Below are 19412 nucleotides of genomic sequence, written 5' to 3'. Positions count from 1 at the left end.
TACTCAAATGCTCATAAGCTAATGCTAACGCTGTGTTTTGCTTTGACTTTGTCCTGACTGTTAGATGTTAAACCACACTTCTGTAGTTTAAAGGTAAAGTAACATTACTTCACAGAATGTACCCACTAACGGCACAGGAAGTCTTTGAAATTAGCAGATTTTCACATTTGAAAAGTTAAAATAATTAATGTTTCAGCCATAAATCTTTTCAGAAATGTACAAATGAGCCGACAAAGCTTCATTACAGAGTGAGTACATATTTTTATTGAAACATGCTACAAAAGAAACCTGAAATAAATAAAACCCACAGACAGACGGAACGTATTGCACATGAAGGGAAAAGAAAAAGTGCTTCTTCTGAACAACCTGCTGTGAAAATCATTCCAAACCAAGACGATCAATATGACCAATACTGTACAGTCAGTTCACACAAAGACTCCTCATCAAACTGCAGGCGGGGCAACTTCCCAGGGTATATGCCCCCAGGCAGGGCAGGCGGGGCACTTCTCAGGGCATCTGCTACCACCAGGGTGTGACCCACTCCGGGTTAGAGTTACATTTAGGAAAAAACACGCAGGTCAAATAAATGTTTTTGAATGTAAATTAAGCCCAGAGTTCAACTATTAGATTTCTATTAAAGGAAAAATACACAAAAACCATAATTCTTTAATTCATTCCTGGGACATGTATTTTTTTTATTTATTTTTTTAATAGAGAAAGATGACAGAACAAAAGAAGGAAACTTGTTAATTAAAGAGTGATTACAGTTATAGTTTTTCTTTGTAGAAATAAAGGAGTTACTTCAAATAAAAAGCTTTAAAAGCTTTTTTTCCTCATGTTGTGCTCAAAGCTGTTTTATTGACATGTGAAATGTTAGTTTTAGTTTAAACGGTAACTAGTAACGATGAGTTAGCGTAAACTATCATGTCTTCTCTCAGTCAGTGAGTCTTGTCCTTAAGTGTGTGTGTGTGTGTGTGTGTGTGTGTGTGTGTGTGTGTGCGTGTGACACACCGCTATTCAGTGTTTAAATGTGTGACTTTTTGACTGAAGTAGGGGAGGAAAAATAAGTGACTTCATTTCGTCGTCATTGTCTCAATATGTTCACAGCTGGATTATAGTAAAGTGTAATGTCAGGAAACAGCAGGTAAAACTAAGTTACTAGTTACTTACAGTAACTTACAGGGAAAACGTGTCTCTTTACTGTAAATATGACAGTAAATCTGAGAATCAATGAATCTTATTTACTCAAGTAGTGGTTATTTTTCCAGTTACTGAATATAGAAGTAGTGGAGGAAGATGCTCTATAATCTGGATGTTAGAGGGAGGAAGATGCTCTATAATCTAGATGTTAGAGGGAGGAAGATGCTCTATAATTAGTGAGAATCTGTTCAAATGAGCATAAAAACAGAATCGGTTCAGTTTTCTTCAGCTGAAGCCGCCCTGATCGATTAGTTCTGTCTGAATCACACCCTGGTCCCGTAAACCTGCACCTCCAGTAACAGCCACCAGGAGCATTATTGCTAATTAAAGTAGCAAAAAAAACACAAGTTTCATTAAAAAAAAAGTCCTTTTGTGTATGCTGTGAAGAAACCTGGTGATATTTGCATATTTCCCTTTTCTAGAGGACTTTGTGCTCTGAGGAAGTGATCTGACAGAGAAGAGGGGTCATTTTCAGTCTTTGTGAGCAAACAGCAGATACAGAAACATTAAATATACAGACGGAATCACAGCAGGACCCAGACGTGGGGGGGGGGGGGGCTCAGACGGCGAGCGGCACCAGTCCGGGCGAGGAGGCAGCAGGGGGGGCGGTGATGGCCCGCAGACCGCCGGACTCCAACCCGTTCACCGTCCTGCTGCAACCGAAGAGGAAGAAGAAAATCTGCCTTCAACACGGACGATGTGAAACGTGAAGAAAGAGGCTCGGCTCGGTTCACGAGGCGGAAGAAGCCAAAGAAGCAGGAAAGTCAGAAGTCCTGATGGATCCAGACCTCTGGAGGCTGAACAGGCCTCAAACACACCGGCTCATCTGTCGCAGAGCATCCAGCGATTTAGATTATTTGATACTTTTCTTTTTTTGTCCGACAGGCTTCAGTTGTTTTCTAAATTTGGGGCTGATTTACCGAGAGGTGCTGTTCCTGGAGGCAGTTATCAAACATAAACTGAAAACACTCAAATGGGCTGTTTGCAACAATAACATAGCCTGGCACGCCAGACTGTCTCTCCATGCTCAGGGATACACGGAGATACAGGTACCAGACTGTCTCTGTGTGTAACATATGAGGTCAGGCTGGCATGCCAGGCTAACAATAACACACATTCAGAGGAGCTTTACGACTCCCGAGTGAATCAGTCAGGATTTCATCTTGGTTTGAAGGTAAAAACAGAATTTCCTGATCAATACATGATTAACTGACTGTGATTTTAACGTTGTAAACAGATTCAGTTCGACTGTTTTCTTCTCTGACCCCTGAAATCAGACGGACGAAGCCTCGGGTGTGTCTTCCGCCTCAGACCTCCTCCAAACCAGATCAGAGATCGTTTCAGCGACGTCTTCCTGTTTCGCTCTTTTCATTTCAACATATTGTCCATTTATTTTAACTCAACAGTGATCAATCAACGGATCGAAAGCAGTTACTCATGATTAGCTTAGCGTTAGCAAGAAAGTCCAGACAACGAAGACCACGAAGGACACGACACCACGAACGCCATAAAGGCCACGAAGGCCACGAAGGCCATGAAGACCACGAAGACCACGAAGACCACGAAGACCACCACCCTGCAGTTTGTCATCTCTCCTACTTTAAAGGTTTTTTTTGTAGGAAAACTGGAATCTGATCGTGTTAACATGCTGGAATCAGACCAAAGAGCTGGAATGACCCAGAATCAGTGCCGGGAATCCGACCGCCTCAGTCCTGCTGGGAAAAAACGTGCACACGCCTCAGACACTGAACATTCACGTGCACAACACAGAATCGACCGGACAGGACCGGATCTTCTGGATTAGACCTGACTGTCAGAAAATGCTGAAGCTACACTGATCTTTGAAACACTGACTTCACAGCTTGAAGGTTTTTATCTTAACCGGTAAGTTTTTATCATGAATTAATTAATTTATTTTTTAACTTAAAGAGAGGCCAGCAGAGGTTCACTCTATGATAAAGATCATTTTTTCACTAAAGTCACCAAACAACAGTAAAGTGTGACTGATAGTGGGAAGAAACGGTGAAACGGTCATAGTTTGACTCACGCTGTGTCGAAGTAGGCGTTGTGCAGCGCCGGCCGGTAGCTGCTGGTGTTGGCGTTCAGCGCGTTGCTGTTGTCCAGAGCGAACGCCTTCCTCGCTTTCTGGTCTTTGGCGAAGTTCCTGCAGGCGGCGAGCTTCGACTCCAGAGCCTGAGGGGAGATGACAGGTGAGGAAGAGGAGGATGAGGATGAGGAAAAACACAGGGACTTCCTGCAACAAGGGCGGTCAGGCTTTAGTCACTCGGCGCCAGAGCGTTTTCCAACATGGCCGCCCCATCAGGCTGCGGATGAGACGAGATCTGGGGCAGAAACTTTAGACCGGAACCCTGAAACAGGAAGCAGAGACTCACCCCGACCTTCCTCAGCAGGTCACTGACGATGTTGAGGGCCGAGATCCTGGCCGAGGGAGTGAGGGGGGAGTTACTGCCGTAGCCGTTAGAAAGGACTGGAGAGAAGAGAAGAAACGGCAAAGAGAAAGAGCCTTCAGGTCCAGGTCCAGGTCCAGGTCCAGGTCCAGGTCCAGCGCAGTCCGCGGTCTGATGTGCTTCCAGGTGGAACCGCCCTCAGCAGGTCCCGTCTCCTCCTACCTGTGGGGTTGGCGAAGGCGTTGTCCAGGCCCTTGCTGAGCGGCGTGGCGGGCAGCGACAGCGACGCCTGCACCGCCGAGTCCGTCTTCACGCCGTCCTGCGTGGGCGAGCTGGGCGCCGACATGCGGCTGACGTCCGCCTGTCGCTCCCGGACGGCCAGCTCCTGCCGCAGGTCTGCGGGGAAACACCAGGGGGCGTCGAGAGGAAGGGTCAGTCCGGCGGCCCCCAGGGGCCAACGGCAACACACACACCAGGGAATGTTACAACGCCACGACAGCGTCACAACGCAACAACAACGTCACAACGCAACAACACTGGTCTACAACACAACAACGCCACAACGCAACAATAACGCAACAGCAACGCCGCAACGTAACAAGAAGTCCCCACACACCAGGAAATGTCACAATGCAACAACAACGCCACAACACAACAAGTAACAACACAACAAGGAGTCGACCATATTTTCTGACGGACTGTTTTGATTCATTGATTCATTCTTCCTCAATCAAAACAGTCCGTCAGAAAATACAGTCCCCAGAAACAAAGCCTGCTGTCTGCTTCCATTGTTGTTGCATTGAGTCTTTTCATGGTTGCGTTGACTTTTTGCTGTTGCATTGTGAGTCTTCGTGGTTGCGTTGTCGTTGGCCCCTCTGGACCCCCGTACTGGACCCCCGCCCTCCAGCCGCCAGCGGCGTTCCGGCGCCCCTCACCTCTGGCCTCGTCCTTCAGTCGCTGCACGGACACCAGCAGAGACTCCTTCTCGTCCAGCTCGCTCTCCAGGAAGGCGTTCCTCTCGATGGCCTGGTTCAGACGCTGCTCGAAGTTCTCCAGAGACACGATGGTGGCTCTAAAGACGGCGACAAGCATCCTCAGGGACATGAAGCACACTCATTGACTTTAGTTTAAAATCCAAAGTTAATTGATCTGAGTTTGAGGCATTTTCTAATTTTAGAAAACATGTGCACTCAATGTAAAAAAAAATCCTTAATACTTAAACACTTGAATACTTCACTCAGAAATAATGATGCCTGTAGGGAAGTTCAGTTTAACCAAGACAACAGATTCATTTTTAAACCTGGAGAAATTCATCAAGGATATTTAGGACCAAACTTTAAATTTAATTCAGTTTTAAACTGGTTTTGAATCCTAACAATGACCAAATGCTGTAAAAGATTTCATAGAAACTACACTTTTACAAACTTTTTGAACTTGAAAATACTAAATTAAGTAAATTAGTGAATTTGTAAAAAGTGGTGAACTCTGTATTTGTAATTATTTCAATTTTTTCAGAATGCGAATTTAACACAAATATTTCATTTTTCTTTTTAGATTTAAAATAGTTTTTAGTAAAAGGATCAATATAATAAAAATTGCATGATTTGAACATTTTTTATTTAAATTACATATCATTTACATACATCATTCTTATTTATTATCCAAGTTATTTTTGTTTACATATTCGATATTTAATATTCTAGAAAATATTAAATAAAAAAGATACCTCTATATATTTTTATTATTTAAATATTATTTATTTTTTTACTTTTAATAAACATCTTGCTAGAAAAAATGCTCATGTGCATTTATTTATTTTTAGGTTGGATGCTTGACGTGACTCTACTCCCTCACTGGGCCTCGTGCCGTCGCTCCTGCTGATCTGGTCTGCAGTGAACTGAACAGTGAGTGGGAGCTGTGTGTCCCCGTGACTGCGACCCGTCGTCCCTCCCCCGGCCTGGAGGGGGCGCTCTCACACCTTTTGGCTCGTTCCAAGTCGTCGTTGGACTGCTCCAGCTCCCGCACGTATTTGTGCAGCTGCTCCTTGATGCTGCGCGTCTGACCGAGGTCGTCCTCCAGACCGGAGATCTGCTTGTAGCTCTGAGAGTACTGCTGCTCCAGCTTCTCCTGAGGAGGAGGAGGAGGAGGAGGAAGAGGAGGAGGAAGAGGAGGAGAGGGAGGAGGAGGAGGAGGAGGAGGAGGAGGAGGAAGAAGAGGAAGAGGAGGAGGAGAGGGAGGAGGAGGAGGAGGAAGAGGAAGAGGAAGAGGAGAGGGAGGAGGAAGAAGAGGAAGAGGAGGAGGAGGAGGAGGAGGAGGAAGAAGAGGAAGAGGAGGAGGAGAGGGAGGAGGAGGAGGAGGAAGAAGAGGAAGAGGAGGAGGAGAGGGAGGAGGAGGAGGAGGAAGAAGAGGAAGAGGAGGAGGAGAGGGAGGAGGAGGAGGAGGAAGAAGAGGAAGAGGAGGAGGAGTAAGAAGAGGAGAAGGACGAAGAGGAAGAGGGGGAGGAGAAGGAGGAAGAAGAGGAGGAGGACGAAGAGGAAGAGGAGGAGGAGAAGGAGGAAGAAGAGGAGGAGGACGAAGAGGAGGAGGAGAAGGAGGAAGAAGAGGAGGACGACGAAGAGGAAGAGGAGGAGGAGAAGGAGGAAGAAGAGGAGGAGGACGAAGAGGAAGAGGAGGAGGAGAAGGAGGAGGAGGAAGAGGAGGAGGAGGAAGAAGACCAGGAGGAGGAGGAGGAAGAGGAAGAGGAGGAAGAAAACCAGGAGGAGGAAGAAGAGGAAGAGGAGGAGGAAGAAGAAGAGAAGAAGGAGGAAGAAGAAGAGAAGGAGGAGGAGGAGGAAGAAGAGGAGGAGGAGGAAGAAGAAGAGAAGGAGGAGGAGGAGGAAGAAGATCAGGGGGAAGAGGAAGAAGAAGATTGGGAGGAGGAAGAGGACGAGGAAGAAGAGGAACAGGAGAAGGAAGAGGAGGAAGAAGAGCAGGAAGAGGAAGAGGAGAGGTGGAAGAGGAAGAAGAAACAGGTTTAACTCAGAAATCGTGTTCAGGAGGAGAAGCCTTTACCAGCTCCTGCTTTGCTCCAGAGTCGTCTGGGCCTGAAGAGGTCAGGAGGTCAGGAGGTCAGGAGGGCGGATGTGAGGCGTGACCTTTATTCCCAGCAGCTCTGGCACACCTGACCTCTGACCTTTATCTGCGCTCATGACGAGTGGTGAATCAGACCCAGGCGCCGCCTGAAGCCTCCAGCTGCTGCAGACCTGAAGATCCGAACCCGCAGCCCGTTTCTGGACCGATTCCCACGGAGCAATATCCAGAGGGTGCCTTGCTCAGCGGTTCCTGACGCTAACCTGACTGACGACGTTCTGGAGCTCAGCAGCAGCCTGGAGACGATCAGACGACCAGAAACGGGCTCAAAAAGCCAAAGTTCAACCAGCAGGACGAGGAGAGAGACAGCAGCTCTGCAGCTCGTCTCCACTGATCAATCAGCTGAGCATCGTTTCCATGACAACAGGAAGCTGTTAGTGGGTCGGGTTAGGAGCCGGGCTGGAGGTCGGACTGGACACAGACGCCTCCACTCAGAGCCGGTTCACCGGTCAGCGTTTGACCCCGTCACCTCCAGAGCTCAGACCGAAGCGTTTCATTGGACGCTGGAGAACGTTCTGCGTTCTACTGCTCTGAGCTCGTGCTCAGTCCTGAGAGAACGCATCACCGCTCAGAGAACAGACCAACTGCAACAGGAACCGAGAACATCATCAGATTAGCCAGTGGACCAGTCCCAGCATGCTTTGCACTGGTCGTGACATGAACACATGAGCAGACATGGACTTCCTGTTTCTCTTTACATCAGAAGTTTTTGATTTCCTGTAGAAAACGATCCAGAGAGCCCGACGGTGTCCAGCGGCTCACCTTCAGGTTCTCCACCTCGTTCTTCAGCCGCTGGTTCTCCGACTGCAGGTCCTTCAGGCGGTGCTCGGCCTGCCCCAGCTGAGCCTCCAGCTCCGCCTCCAGCTCGCGGCTCCCCTCCTGGAACTCCAGCAGCTCCTCGTGAGCCTCCTGACAGCTGCGGGCAGACGGAACAGGTGAGCCTGAGGTCACCAGGGGTCACGGCCTGGGAGCAGAGGTCGGCTCACGGCACCAGACGGGATTTCACCTCTCGACCCCCGACCGGTGACGGACAGGTCGGAGGTCAAACAGCCTCCAGGGGGAAACTCCAGACGCCCGTTTGGGCCGAAAGAAAAGATCTAAAGCTCGGCGCACCGGATACACACACGCTGGTCTTTATGACAGGATGAGGACCGGAGGCCGGGGTCAGCCGGGGAGCCCACAGACAGAACAGGAGCGTCCAATACGTGGTTCACGGGCCAAAACCGGCCCACCAGACAGTCTAGCCCGGTCTCCAATGTAAAGTGCTCAAGCGGAGGAAAATAATTGACCCATTTACTATTTATCAATCAAAATCGGCTCTGAAGGATCAATAACGGGAACAGCAGTGAAATAATCAGAGAAAACAGACTGAAGATCACTCATAGGATGAGATACATCCTGTGAAATTCAGGAAAAAAAGCTTAATATGTCACAAATACAACCGTCAAAGCATCTATAAGGAGCCGGGAGCGAAGGCAAACAAGCAGCACAGCAATCCGTATCCTGTGAACGAGCCGTCAGCCATATGCACGTCGCCGTGCACCGCTAGGGCCGCTAAACTCACAATCGAAAAAGCGTCTTCTCTTCTGTTCTGTGACTAATCTGGACAATAATGGTCCACACGATGGTCTGCTGGGAAACTCTGGATCAGACTGATGTTCTGGACTCAGAAGAGTTACGTACCTTTTCTTGTATTTGAGAGAAAGTCCCTTCCAGAAGTCAATTTCCTCGTCTTTGGAGGAGAATTTTGGTATCATATCCATTTCCATGGCAAACAAATCTAGAAAGAAGTGAATGAAATGATCAGAGAGGAATGAAAAGCAGTGTGTTACAAAGAGGTGAATATTCAGGTCGATCGTTTCCGGAGGAAGATGTGAAATCTCCCAACCAGCCTCACAAGTCAACATTCAAGCCACAGCCGGGAACCAAGCATCAGAAAGTCTCCCAGAATCCTCCAGCAGCTCGGAGAGGAGGCCGAATTCACCACACAGCACAGAAAACGGATCCTCGGTCTGATTCAAGGCTTCCAATACGACTCTGGATCAGATCAGAGACCTGCTGCTCCAGCCCCAGACGGCCTCCGTCACGTTTCATTTCCTCTGAACTCATAACTTCATCCCTTTTGTCTTTGATTTTTAGGAAAACTTTAGACACTGGAGCTGCTTGTTTTCCCTCAGCATACTTGAAGTTCTTCCGATTGAAGCATTTAACTTGAAAACATCATAAATAAACTATGAGAAACTGCACGAGCGAAGCTTTGGACATTTAAAACTGGAGCAAATGAAAAGAACATGAGCTCTGCGCTTTCAGAAAGTCGTATTTAGGCTACTTTTCTAGATTCAGTCGGACCAATGGCGCTCAAAAGCATGTATTCAATCATTTAGACACCACAAACCGTGAAATAGGTTCAGTTGTTGGACAGTTTGATGCTTTTTAAACACATTTCATGACACAAAACAGTGTTTGAACTAAAGGGTTAAAATGAAGGAATCCTGCTTCATGAATTATTGAATTACTGCTTAATCTTCTGGAGCAACATCATTCATATTTTGAAGTGTATATAAAGATGGAAATAGAATTAGTCACACTGGAGCCTATTTGTCACCGAGCTTAAAAAAAAAAAAAAAAACAGGAATAATTCAATATGATGAAGCTATAAACGGATCTCTTAAGAAAACTGACACCAACAGAAGCTGCTGGTCTTTTACTGGAAAAGGAGGAAACGGGGAGTTTCAGATCCCCTCATCCTCTCACAATTTGCTCAAATTAAAATGTAAAATCGATGTGAAAGTGTTAGAAAACTGTGAGAAATGCCACAAATCTCTTTAAACACAACAATTCATAAATTAATTAAATAAGATTGCATGAAACCTCTTGCAGTCAATATAAGCACATCCCTCTGGGATTAATAAAGTTTATATTCTATTCTATGTCCACGCAACACGCGCGAATGGCAGATCTTTGCGCAAATAACAGATTTATTATTTGCGCAGCAGAAGCGCTTCATGTCCAACATGCTGGAGTCCAGAGAGGAAATCAGGTCGACAAGCCATTTCTCCCGACGGAGAGCTGCTTTGAACCAGGACAGTATCCCACACAGACGAAAACGTTATTCCACGTTTTAAAACGACAAAGAGGTTTTTCTTCATTAATATGATCCCGGCAGGCTTTGAGGCGGTCACGCGCCTTCACTGCTCAGAAATGTGGGTTTTCATGCACAGCGGGAATAAAACGACCCTGTTGATCTGATCATGTGTTAAAAATCACAACCAGCGCCTGCAGGGAGGAGAGCAGCTAAAAATCCACCAAGTGATGCGAAGAAAGCCCTTTAAACCTGCTCAGAAAGGTGTGATTTCCAAAATAAAACACGGATCATCGGCCGAACCTCACGTGATGAGGATGAGGATGAGGATGATGAAGCTCAGCTGTCAAATATGAAAACATGCAACCGGAATGAACCGAGGAGCGGAGATCAGCAACAACAACGTCCCGTGTGTGAGCGATCCCCTGAAATGAAAACGATGGAGGATAAACGAAGGAAGGCGAACCTGGACATCGGTGTTTATCCCTCCATGGTCCTCACAGCTGCTGCTGATGATGATCTGAGTTCTGCTGGGCGTTCACACCCGCAACACGCACACGCACGCGCACACACAATAAATACAGAAGCAAAATAATAATGTGAAAAAAATATATATTCGATAATAGTCCGAAAACAAAACAAGTAAATGGGAAATAAAAGAAAAATGAGATTTAAAAAAATCTTTAAAAAAGGTTTGGGTTTCCTCTGTTTTGTACTCAGGAGCTTCATCACTGCGCAGATTCTGCGCATAACACGCAGTGAAACAGCACCGCCTGGTGGCACATATTGAGAATGGCATTTTTTTAATGATAAGAAACGTGTAAAAAGCATGAAAACGATCATATAATTGATGAACATAATACATTTTCTCCCACAGCCCTAACACTTCGGGGCTTCGTGGACACTCTGCAGGTTCAGGACCAGAGTGGACCTCAAACAGCAACGTTAGCTGTGGACGCCGAACTGTGGCTTTTCAGGGGATGAACGGCTGAACGGGGAAAAGCTGTTTAATACGTGAACAGGGGTGATGGACAGAAGACCTCAGGGGCTGAGAGCAACGCTTCCTTCACACCGTCAGACAGACGGAGGGACATGCAGGAGAAAGAAACTAAAGTAGGAGGAGGCGATGGAGACGCCATCAGCGAGGCTAATGCTAAGCTAAGCTAGCGAGCGACCTCAAACAGTGAAAAAGAGGCTTTGTCGAGGGCGGGTGAAGCTGCTGCTTTCTGCTGAACAAGCTACAACAAGCAGCCTGTGAATCACAGCGCAGTTTGAGCTGTAAAGACTCAACAAAATAAGTTAATATTAGTGAGAAGAGCAGCGGCGCGGCTACCAACTGCGACCTGGTGAAACCGGAAACTGTACAATTACCATGACGTCACAGGAGGAAGAGACCAATCAGAAGAGAGTCTTCTCTTCTTCTTCTTCAGTTTGAAAGCGGTTGGCGCCATCTACTGCCCTGGGAAGAGAGGCTCTCAGCTCGCAGCCACTTGGTTATTTTCACCTCAGTTTACGTCTATGGTTTACGTTCAGTTTTTTTATTTGAACGATTTATTGACATGTCAAACAATAAAAAAAAACCACAGTCATTAATTTCACACCCACAGCAATACCAGAGGAAAAGATAACAAAGCAACATCTATTTTGATATTTGACTTTTTGTCTTCCCTACCCTTGCCCCTACAGTTCTTAGGCTCCTGGGAAAAAGCTCCATTCTCATATAGTCACTCTGGCTCACGTTACTCATTGGCAGAGGTGTCAAGAAAGTACTTTCCCATGCCATGTTTTCCATGTACCCAGTCAGTTCTCGAAGAGCTGGGCTGATTGTGATCACCTGGGCCCAGAACTGTTTGTTGCAGGTGATTCTAATCAGCCCAGCCCTTTGTTAACTGACAGGGCACAACAAAAACATGACATGGGAAAGTACTTTCGTGACACCTCTGCTCATTGGGAAACTGAAACAGGGATATGAATGAGGGGACAAGAATACAGGACAGGTGGAGGTACAGCCTACGTCCCCAAAGACATAATTCAAGCTGTGCATTCATTTAAGACACAGGAAGATCATGTATTATGTTGAATTTAAATCACCTTCAGGCTTTAATTGTGGCTACTTTTCCTGCAGTCTTTGCTTTAAGATTGAATAAAATTGGAAGACAAAATTATTTCAATTTCACAGCTTGGTTTTTGTTTTCTAGCCTTAGTGAAAACGTCTTCTTCAACATGAAATGCTTCATCCTGTATTGTGTCTTACATATTGAACAAACTGAAAGGGGAACATTAATAATGAGAGAAAGAATAGAGAAGTCTCTGTGTGAGTGTTCAGCCACCAGTTTTCTTCTTTCTGTACTTTATAATTCATATTTACAGTAATAAAGTTAAATAAATAGATGATCCAGAAATCATGTAGCCTATTTGGATGCTGACAATCCATGTTGCACAAGACAGCAAGGTGATAAAAGTTATGCATTTTATATTTATGCATATATTTAATTTGTATGTAAATGTTATAAGCAAGTACTGATATGTTTAAATGACAGGTTGAGAAAATCATAATTAAAATTCTTGTAACTTGAACCTTTTTTTATTTTCAACTGTTTTCTTTGTCCAAAATAAACTGAACTGAACTGAACTAACTACTGATGTTATTGTTGTTGTATTTATACTGTAATATTCCAAAATTATATGAATGTTCATTGTATAGTTTTAGTAAACTCACATAAGCATAAAAATAAAAATAAAAAATAAACCGAATCACCGTTTCAAAGTGTATGTGATTATTAAAATGTATCTATTAAACATATCACTGTGAAATATTTGTTGGAATTTAACATATGGCATACTTTCTGCACTTCCGCATTGGCTTCCCTTTCGGCGGCGGAGGTGGGCGCGTGCAGAGGACGCGTCGCGTTGCCATGGTAACGACGCACCTCCACCCGCCGCCGAGGACTGGATTAAAAACTCTGGACTCACAGGAGGAAGAAACAGACAGAATGTCGCTGTTTCACGTGGCTCACGGCAGAATGAGAGAGGTTTGTGCTCCTGGCTGTAAAAGAGCGACGATAAAGGATTTTAACGGATGAGAAACGGTCCAGTCGGTAATCAGGAAATAACGATTAACTGAACAGGACTGCAGGCATAACTGTGTGAAATACATAAATAGTATTTATCCTAGAGTCTGAGTCTAAAAGCGAATTTCTCCCTTCTGAAATGATGTCCCATTAATATTCATTTAACAAACAAGAAAACAAAACTCTAATTCAGTGAAAACAGACAGAAACCACAGTGAAGGTGAAAGAGCTCCTGGATAAATGACCAAGAATTTAACCTTTTTCCTGCTGTTTAAAAAAAACTTTTGGAATCCAAAATGAACTGAAAAAATTTTAAAGTCTAATAATTTTATAAAAACATTCATAACATCTCCAAGAAATAAAGTAAAATATAGAAAATCTTGTAAAATCGAGGACAGTCATGTCAAATGCATGATTTAGAAATAAAAAGATCAGAAATAGATCAAGATTTTACTGTAAAAAGTTAAAATTATGGGTCATAAAGCTACAAATGTTTTTCCTCCAAATACAAAACTACACGAGGAAGTAAAAAAATACTAAAAAGAATAGAATAAATGTATTTTTTCACCTGGAAAAATAATAAGACTTGAGGTTGTTTTCATCATGGAGGCAGACATATGAACCTCTGACTCCTGGGAGCTCTGTCCTCTTCCTATTGGCTCCCATCACCTGGACTAGAAAGCCTTCCTGCTGTGTGATTGGCTGCTGAGTGTGGCTGCAGCACCACACAGCAGCAGGTTGAGTTTTATAGCTCTGGAGGAACAATAGGTCTCCAGGATATCGGCTCCGATAAACACTGAGAGCTTCGCTCAGACTCTGGAAGAGGAGCGAAGAGAAAAGCAGATGGAGAAAGTGGATCTGCTGAGGCCAGAGGAGAGGGAAGAGGAAGCCGGGACCAGTTTGTTTCATCACCTCATGGCACAGAGGAAGGAGCTGTTTGCAGAGCCGGTTTGTGTTCAGTTTGGTTTGACCTGTTGACCCCTGTGTGAAGAGGAGGCCGTCCCTCTGGTGAAGAAGCAGAGACTCTGAGGCGTCTCTCTGCGGCCTCTCCAGTCCCTCCTCTGTCTCTGTCTCCACAGAAGACGGTCCTGCAGCGGCTCATCATGGCCGCTCGGCTCCCCGGCGAAGCTGCTGACAGGACAGAGCTGGGAGGTGAGCCAGCGCCGATCAGCTGATCAGCCGATCAGCTCAGGGTTCATCACATCTCCCTCAGGGCAGAGCCGTCTCAGCTCGCTTCTTTAAAACAGTCACTGCTCTCTAGCAGAATTTCATCAGAGAAGAATATTTCAGTAATTCATCTTCTTCACTGATATGATTCAACGTCACACAGTTCTGTAAATAAAACTAACGTTTTAAATGAACTTGACTTAATCTTCCCTTCTAACTCAGCTTAGCTTAACTCAGTGCATCTCTTCATTCAGGATCATTAGCTTAACTTAAGTGATGTTACCTGAAGCCATTCCTCTTTAATATTAAAGTTCAATCACTTCATGCAGCCGGTGTTTTTTTTTCCCCTCAGGCCAGTAAAATACTTTCAAACTAACTCAGTTTGTCGTGACTTAGTTTAGCCCAACTTCCCTCAGCTGAGCCTAGTTTAGCTGTTCTCACCCTTAGTACTGATAGGACCTTCACAAGATTCTCTCAGTTCAGTTTAACCTTCAGAGGTCATGTGATCTTCATTTATCAGAACTTATTTCAAGGCAGAATCACTTGATTGATCCTGATCGAAGAGGCTGTGAGGAGAGCAGTGGTTTCAAGATCACTTCTACTCATCTCTGCTGGAGTTAGCTTCGCTCAAGTTATCTCAGCTTTTTTAAATCCTAAATGAACAGGCCTTGAAAGCACTGACAGTATTGTTATTTTCTCTGTTTCTGTTCACACACAAATGTTGAAACACTTGTTTTTATGGACATTTGATTCTTCCTGTCTTTTCCATCCGTCACGTCAGACGTCTGGACGGACGGAGGGAAGCAGGACAGCTGAAGCTGTGTCTGACCAGCTCTTCATGTTCTTCCCCCCACAGCTCATTATGAAAACCTCATCTTCCAGTTGAGCAAACAGCAGGTTGGGGCCCACGTCACAGGCCTGCTGCTGATTTATCCCTCCTGCCTGCTGCAGGTTGTCGAAGTGCGTCAGTCATTCAGTCATTTCACCGCGAACAGCTGGAAGACGGAGGCTGCTTCTCACTGCGCGTCTTTTCTCTTGACAGTCGACCAGGGAAATCCTCATGTCTGTTCTGAGAGACGTCACAGAGCTGCAACAGCAAAAAGACAGGTAAACACGGCTGAACCACACCGAGACACGTTTCCAAAGGTCAAAGGTCGCTTGGTGTTTCTCCTCGAGAGGCTGAGGGGCTCCAGGAGTAGAATAAATAATAATGGTGGTGAGGAAACCACAGAGTCTGGATCTCTAAAGGCGGAGGCCGTCGCCGTGGAGACGGTGGAGCCACAGAGCGACTCTCTGCCATGAATTCAGCTGTAAACGTCTCCACGCTGGTGCGGCTGTTTGTTCCTCTGGTTTCAGCGTCCTGCTGGACGTGAAGGTCGTCTTCGTGGCCCATAACCCTCCGGAGCGGCTGTTCCAGCAGTGGAGCTTCAAGGTGAGGCGCCTGCTCCAGCAGGTTGTGTCGTGGCCCGTCAGTCTCACCGGATGGCGTTGGGTGGAGGTGTTGGATGCTGGTCAGGTGGTGGGAGACGCCGCGGTGAAGAGACCCGAGGAGGACGAGGACAGCACGGAGACTCTGGTTTGCGGCGTCCTGTCGGCGTTGCAGAAGCTGAGCGCGGAGCTTGAGATTTCCCAGAAGGTGAGTTTCTGATGTGACTGTTCTTCTTCTGAAGCCCGAGAGCGTCACGTCTTCTCCGGTTCCAGCCTCTGCCCGGCTCGGTGCTGGACCAGAGCCCGGAGCTGGCCGTCCCTCAGCAGATCCTGGAGAAGCTTCTGGATCGAGACCAACTCCAGAGTCCACGGCAACATCTGGACATGTACGCCTCGCCGCCGCACATCAGCCTGTAGCTCCGCCCAGGTGATCAATAACTCCGACCAGCTGCTCTTCACTCCGGGATCACGTCAGAGCAACGACGTCAACAGGCAGGAAGTCACAGCGAGTCTCCGCTGAGCGGTGGTCAGTGTCCATGAGGGGCGGAACCAGAGCCGGACTCCAGCAGGGTGGGGGACAGAAAGGGCTCCTCGGGACAGGAGGGGATGAAGGTCGCTCCGTCTGGGGGTGAAGGTCGCGCCGTCTGGGGTGAAGGTCGCTCTGTCTGGGGGTGAAGGTCGCTCCGTCTGGGGGTGAAGGTCGTTCCGTCTGGGGGTGAAGGTCGTTCCGTCTGGGGGTGAAGGTCGCTCCGTCTGGGGGTGAAGGTCGCTCCGTCTGGGGTGAAGGTCGCTCTCTCTGGGGGTGAAGGTCGTTCCGTCTGGGGGTGAAGGTCGCGCCGTCTGGGGGTGAAGGTCGTTCTGCCTGGGGGTGAAGGTCGCTCCGTTTGGGGGTGAAGGTCGTTCTGCCTGGGGGTGAAGGTCGCTCCGTTTGGGGGTGAAGGTCGCTCCGTCTGGAGATGAAGGTCGTTCTGCCTGGGGGTGAAGGTCGTTCTGCCTGGGGGTGAAGGTCGTTCTGTCTGGTCTGATCCGGTTCTGACAGGAAGTGTCACAGTTCACATACCAGCACAGGTTCTGGTATGTAGACCAGCCCCAGAGCTCAGAACTGCTCCAGAGCTTCTGGTCTAGTCTAGTCTAGTCTGGTCTGTTCTGGTCTGTTCTGGTCTGGTCTGGTCTGGTCTGGTCTGGTCTGGTCTGGTCTGGCCTCACGGGTCAGGGCTCCTCCCAGGCGGACCTTCAGGTGAGTCGCTCCTTCTCAGTAATTCTCTCGCTGTGTTGTTTTGATGCTTTCAGGACTCGATGATCCGTCAACCTTCTGGTTTTCGGACAGCAGCCTTCAGCTCACAGCTCTGGAGAAAAAACACCTTCAGGCAGCAGAAGGATCGAACACACGCCGTATAGCACACCACAGAAGAAGAGGATGTTCGGAAAGGTTTAGTTCAGAATGAAACGCCGTCCTGTTTCCTTCAGAACAGACGTCTGTCCTGCTAACTGCTCTGGGAACATTAAACTGACATATAGACGTATTTTGGCATATTTGTACATTTTTGCACTCAGATCCAGACTACTGTGTGTTTCAGAGAGACGTTTTAAATTTAAAGCCACTTCATAGTGTTTGAGGTCATTTAAATGTTCTTTTGGGAACATTTTGGGATTGTAGAGTTTAGATCTTCAAGAAAACAAAGAAAACCACAGAACATCAAGGTAATAAAAAAAACAAAACTTTTTAATAGTTTCAACATTCGGATGAGGATTGTTTTCTTTTCTTTTTTCTCTATCTTACACTGTGTTCCACCTGGGTGACTGAGAGAGAGAGAGAGCGTTTCCAAAAGAAGGCATTTCCTCTTTTTCTCCAAACGTCAGAGTCCACAGCATCTCTACAGCTTGACACAGAGATGTTTCAGTCCAGAAAGTTTTCTTTTCCCTTTTTATTTTGGCCCCATTGTGAATGAAATTAAACTGAAGCGAAAGACAAGAGTAGAAGAGGAGCTTAGAGCTGCAGCAGGGAAGAGCTTTTCTCACAGCATTTCTCTGGAAACTGTGCTCTTTTCTGTTTTTGCACATGGTGATCTCTGCTTGGATGTGCTTTTCTGATCTGCTGTGGAGAAACCTGCCGAGGGTCAGCGAATCAAACAAACCCTCGGCAACGTTTAAGGGGGGGTTTAACGGAGAAAAAGAAGAGTTCAATGCTTCTTCTCGCCACAGAGATTGATCTGCTCATTTAGAAAAAAGTAAAATAATAATAAATACAAGCACATTGATAAAGGACTAAAATGAGACCATTTTCAGAGGCGTGGTTAAAAAGCATTCCGCTGAGACGCACAAGACGAGGTCCACTCAAACTCACACACACACACTCTGCCTTCACCACGAGGGGAACATCAGCCGTCGTCGGTACTTTCCAGCTACTCCGGTAGAAAAAAGGCCCTGGGTTTGATTCCAGTGGAGATTCTCTCCCCGGTCGTCTCTGCTCGACACGGCTGTTCTCAATAAAGTGGAGTTTGACTGATTACTCTGTACGAGACTTAATCTGAAACCCCTCAGTACAAAACCAAGAGCCGCACATCCTGATGGCCGGACGGAGACGAGACAAAGACCTTTTCCCCTCAGCACAGCTTCCTCTCCTAAATACTCAACCACAGTGACAAATTCATGCTGTCTTCAAAATAAGAGTTCAATTACGGAAGGCATTTTCAAAATAAATGGTCTATTTCTTGTTTTTAGTGTCAATATGTTGACAATGACCAGATTTCTTTAACATTTAATGCAATAATATCTACTTTTGTCGTGTTAAATTAACAAAAATGTGTCCATTCAGAGATATAGATCTCCCATCCGAACACGGCGGGAAAAAACCAAACCAAAGGTTTTTCAAATTAAAGTCCCACAGACACAAAAACAAGGTGTTTTGCTGTTAAAAGCTGAAAGCAGGGGTCAAGGGTCATGTACAGACTCTGCTGCTTGTATTTTGAAAAATAAAACTTCAATCCAAGTGAAGTTTTCTCTGTGCAAAGTTGGATTGGTGAAGTGGATTTATTGTGCTAGAACCAGCAATGTTCTGATGTTAGTAGTACAGTATAGCATTAATCATCTTTTAGAGTCTTCAAAACATTATTTATATTTATATATGTATATATATCTCTATCTATATATTTGAATGAATTCCTCTGCTGTCAGTATTTACACGACACCTCGTATGTAGAGGAGGAGGGTCAGGGTCAGGGTCGGGGTCGGGGTCGGGGTCAGGGTCAGGGTCGGGGTCAGGGTCAGGGTGACTCCCAGTGAGACGGGTCGCCCGGAGGCCGTGTGGACCATGACCTTCTCGGGACAGACAGGAAAGGTCACGACCCTGAAGCCCACCCCTCCTCTCAAGGTCAACCAGCCACTCTGGAAAACCGTGGCCGCGGCCAGATTCTGGTCCCGGTTTCAATACTTCTGTTTCTAAATGTCTGTTATGTGCAGCGGAAACAACCACGGCTCCCCATACTGAGTAAAAAGTATATATCTGTATAAATACTCTCATCAAAATAAACACATTTACACACATCTTTGCACGTTTCTCTTGTCAGCCTGAACAGACGAGTTGAAGGAAATGAAAATGGCAGAAAAAAGTTTGCTCCTTTCAAACAGAATAGCACCTTTTTTTCTGGAGTGGGTGAAAAACTGTTTTCAGAGGCGTTAAAATGCGGACTTGGCTTCAGCGCAGGCGGTTTTCATGGTTTCTTCGAGGTCGTTTGACATGAAGTCTGGAGTGCACCACAGTATTCCTCCTGCATCTGCAGGCTTCCTGCTGATTGCTTAACGTCCAATTTCAAAATTCAGTATTCAGCCTGAAAACACGGGGTTAATTTGACAGACTGGACTGTTTTCAGCTGCTCTGCAGCGCCACCCAGTGGCTCATGGGACAGGTCCAACATGTTTAACACATTA

At 46.3% G+C, this 19412-nt stretch overlaps 2 protein-coding genes across 4 annotated transcripts; one reads left to right on the top strand and one right to left on the bottom strand.

Moving 5' to 3' along the window:
* Positions 1–244: 244 nt before the first annotated feature.
* LOC115393631 (nuclear distribution protein nudE-like 1-B) lies at positions 245–10334 on the bottom strand. 3 transcript variants are annotated; one of them, XM_030098725.1, is made up of 9 exons: positions 10286–10334; positions 8421–8517; positions 7500–7653; positions 5587–5735; positions 4544–4680; positions 3831–4004; positions 3594–3688; positions 3248–3393; positions 245–1853 (listed from the first exon to the last, which is right to left on the bottom strand). In XM_030098725.1, the coding sequence occupies exons 2-9, from the start codon at positions 8504–8506 to the stop codon at positions 1760–1762; spliced, it is 1035 nt and encodes a 344-aa protein (XP_029954585.1). In that variant the 5' UTR covers positions 8507–8517; positions 10286–10334; the 3' UTR covers positions 245–1759. The 3 variants fall into 3 exon arrangements, with proteins under 3 accessions (XP_029954585.1, XP_029954587.1, XP_029954586.1); XM_030098727.1 differs by having other exon boundaries at positions 245–1850; XM_030098726.1 differs by lacking the exon at positions 10286–10334 and adding an exon at positions 10128–10134.
* Positions 10335–12812: 2478 nt separating this feature from the next.
* tex47 (testis expressed 47) lies at positions 12813–15902 on the top strand. The gene is made up of 7 exons (XM_030098779.1): positions 12813–12851; positions 13970–14042; positions 14914–15017; positions 15100–15164; positions 15414–15489; positions 15556–15693; positions 15759–15902. The coding sequence occupies exons 1-7, from the start codon at positions 12813–12815 to the stop codon at positions 15900–15902; spliced, it is 639 nt and encodes a 212-aa protein (XP_029954639.1).
* Positions 15903–19412: the final 3510 nt, after the last annotated feature.

Source organism: Salarias fasciatus, chromosome 8 (assembly GCF_902148845.1).
Source record: "Salarias fasciatus chromosome 8, fSalaFa1.1, whole genome shotgun sequence".
NCBI classification, from domain to species: domain Eukaryota; kingdom Metazoa; phylum Chordata; class Actinopteri; order Blenniiformes; family Blenniidae; genus Salarias; species Salarias fasciatus.
The sequence above is the reverse complement of the archived record's forward strand: the minus strand, read 5'-3'. Positions and strand labels throughout refer to the sequence as shown.

What these genes read in the sequence shown, in the direction of transcription:
- LOC115393631 (XM_030098725.1), bottom strand. Translation starts at nt 8,506, where the DNA reads ATGGAAATGGATATGATACCAAAATTCTCCTCCAAAGACGAGGAAATT. An exon ending in ACGAGGTGGAGAACCTGAAG is followed by an intron (nt 5,736 to 7,499) that starts GTGAGCCGCTGG and finishes CCTCCTCCTCAG; the next exon opens with GAGAAGCTGGAGCAGCAGTA. An exon ending in AACGCCTACTTCGACACAGC is followed by an intron (nt 1,854 to 3,247) that starts GTGAGTCAAACT and finishes CTTCGGTTGCAG; the next exon opens with CAGGACGGTGAACGGGTTGG.
- tex47 (XM_030098779.1), top strand. Translation starts at nt 12,813, where the DNA reads ATGTCGCTGTTTCACGTGGCTCACGGCAGAATGAGAGAG. An exon ending in CTCACGGCAGAATGAGAGAG is followed by an intron (nt 12,852 to 13,969) that starts GTTTGTGCTCCT and finishes CTGTCTCCACAG; the next exon opens with AAGACGGTCCTGCAGCGGCT. An exon ending in GCCTGCTGCAGGTTGTCGAA is followed by an intron (nt 15,018 to 15,099) that starts GTGCGTCAGTCA and finishes TTCTCTTGACAG; the next exon opens with TCGACCAGGGAAATCCTCAT.